General features: G+C 35.7%; 2 protein-coding genes across 2 annotated transcripts in view; both read right to left on the reverse strand.

The window, feature by feature from the left end:
• The window catches only part of LOC100333871 (atrial natriuretic peptide receptor 2), a 22,161-nt gene extending 21,882 nt beyond the window's left edge, over nt 1–279 (reverse strand). Inside the window, exon 1 of the mRNA XM_087307882.1 lies at nt 148–279. Coding sequence (XP_087164008.1) covers nt 148–183 — 36 coding nt within the window. The 5' untranslated portion in view covers nt 184–279. The remainder of the gene's footprint in view (nt 1–147) is intronic.
• Nucleotides 1–2,500, reverse strand: part of fhip1ab (FHF complex subunit HOOK interacting protein 1Ab) — a 445,665-nt gene that overhangs the window by 231,857 nt on the left and 211,308 nt on the right. The window lies entirely within an intron of this gene.

A 2,500-nucleotide genomic window follows, 5' to 3' on the forward strand; every position in this document is an offset into this window, starting at 1 on the left:
CATCGACAAAAATCATCCCATTTGCTGACAAATTAGGCCAAATTAAGCCTCAAAATCAGCCCAGAGTGGATGAAGACGACCCAACAGCACACACAGGGTTAAAGGTAAAGGTAATATCAGTAAATGAGCTGTGAGTATTAATCTTACCATGCAGACGTGCAGATCTCTGACGGACACACTCATGTCGACGGACACGGCTGAAATGAAATTCAGACTGAAGGATGGAGAGGATACACACACGCGCACACACACGCACACAAACACGCACACACACACAGCACAACAAACCTAAACAATCTTCTTTTTCATATAGCTGAGGGCTCTCCTATGCACTATTTGTTCTGTTAAACATCGTTTGGGAAATGTTTCAACAGATTCAGTAATTTTTCACAGTGTGTCTGATAATATTTGTTCTTCTGGAGAAAGTCTTATTAGTTTTATTTCGTCTAGAATAAAAGCAGTTTTTAATTGTTTTAAACTCATGTTAAGGTCAATATTATTGGCCCCTTCAGCAATATTAGTGTTGGATTGTCTCCAGAACAAACCACTGTTATCCAAACACTTGCCTAATTACCCTAACTTTACCCTAATTACCCTAGTGAAGCCTTTACATGTCACTTTAAGCTGAATACTAGTGTCTTGAAGAATATCTAGTCTAATATTATTTACTGTCATCATGACAAAGAGAAAATAAATCAGCTATTAGAGATGAGTTATTAACACTATTATGATAACTAAAAAACCTGAATAAGATTTGGAAAATATTTGAAAATGTCATATTTTTTTCTCCAGCTGTAAATTTATCTCACGTTTTTGATAGAAATGCACCTGGTGTAAAAAAAAAAAAAGTACATATTAATTCTATTATATAAATTAGACCAAACTGAAAAAATAACATTGAAACAACAAATTAACTAGTTAAGGCGGCACGGTGGTGCAGTGGGTAGCACAATCGCCTCACAGCAAGATGGTCGCTGGTTTGAGTCTCGGCTGGGTCAGTTGGTGTTTCTGTGTGGAGTTTGCATGTTTTCCCCGTGTTGGTGTGGATTTCCTCCGGGTGCTCCGGTTTCCCCCACAGTCCAAACACATGCGCTATAGGGGAACTGATCAACTAAATTGGATGTAGTGTCTGAGTGTCTGCAAGACTGCGTGGGTGTTTGGTTTGCAGCTGGAAGGGCATCCCCTGCGGAAAACATGTGCTGGATAAGTTGGCGATTCATTCCGCTGTGGCGACCCCTGATGAATAAAGAAAATGAATGAATGAATGCATTAATTCACTTTCTTTTCGGCTTAGTCCCTTTATTAATCCGGGGTCGCCACAGTGGAATGAACCGCCAACTTATCCAGCATATATTTTTTATGCAGTGGATGCCCTTCAAGCCACAACCCATCTCTGGGAAACATCCACACTTATTTGCACTCATTCACACTCACACACTGCGGCCAATTTAGCTTACCCAATTCCCCTATAGTGCATGTGTTTGGACTGTGGGGGAAACCCACGCCAACACAGGGAGAACATGCAAACTCCACACAGAAACAATAACTGACCCAGCCGAGGCTCGAACCAGCAACCTTCTTGCTTTGAGGTGACAGCACTACCTACTGCACCACTGCGTCGCCGGAATGAATGAATATAAATAAATATATATTAGTGTTGTAAAACGATTAATTTGGATTAACAAGATAATGTTCTGTATTATATGCATTGTTGACTGTGTATATTTATGTACAGACATTAATAAACACAGACATACTGTAGATAAAATACAAGAATATACAAAAGAAATACATTTACATGCATATGTTTTACACAGCGGATGCCTTTCCAGCTGCAACCCAGTACTGTAAAACACCCATACACACTAATTTTCATGCCAATTTAGTTTAATCAATTCCCCTATAGAACATGTGTTTGGACTATACATTTACACATATCAGTATACCTATATATAACTTGTAATATATACATATATATATATATATATATATATATATATATATATATATATATATATATATATATATATATATATATATTTATATATTTATATAATATATTATTGCCTGTATTATTTATATACTCAAAAATAAAGCAAATATGTACTTTTACGTGTGCAATTAATCATTTGATAGCACTATATGCACAACCCAACATCCATGAAACTTTATATCATGTCAATAAAATACAATAAAATTGGAAATTAAATTTGGTTTAGACATGACATGTTGAATTCATTTGATCTTTCTAAAACGTGCTAGAAAAACACTTGTGCTAGTGTGTAAATCAGGAGTTTGAAGGGACATTTGTGTAATACTTGTGGTCTAAATGTATTTATTTTTTATTATGTGACAGCTTTTCTCAGTTTATGTCATTACTTGCTTTAATTCACACATAATGTGTAATTTTTATGCGATATATGTATATATGCAGTATCAAAATATGTAACCTCAATGTTAATCGGACTGATAAATGTGCTTTGTTGATGTTTCAATAGCT

The sequence above is a fragment of the Danio rerio genome, chromosome 23, assembly GCF_052040795.2.
Source record: "Danio rerio strain M-AB ecotype USA chromosome 23, GRCz13ab, whole genome shotgun sequence".
Classification (NCBI taxonomy): domain Eukaryota; kingdom Metazoa; phylum Chordata; class Actinopteri; order Cypriniformes; family Danionidae; genus Danio; species Danio rerio.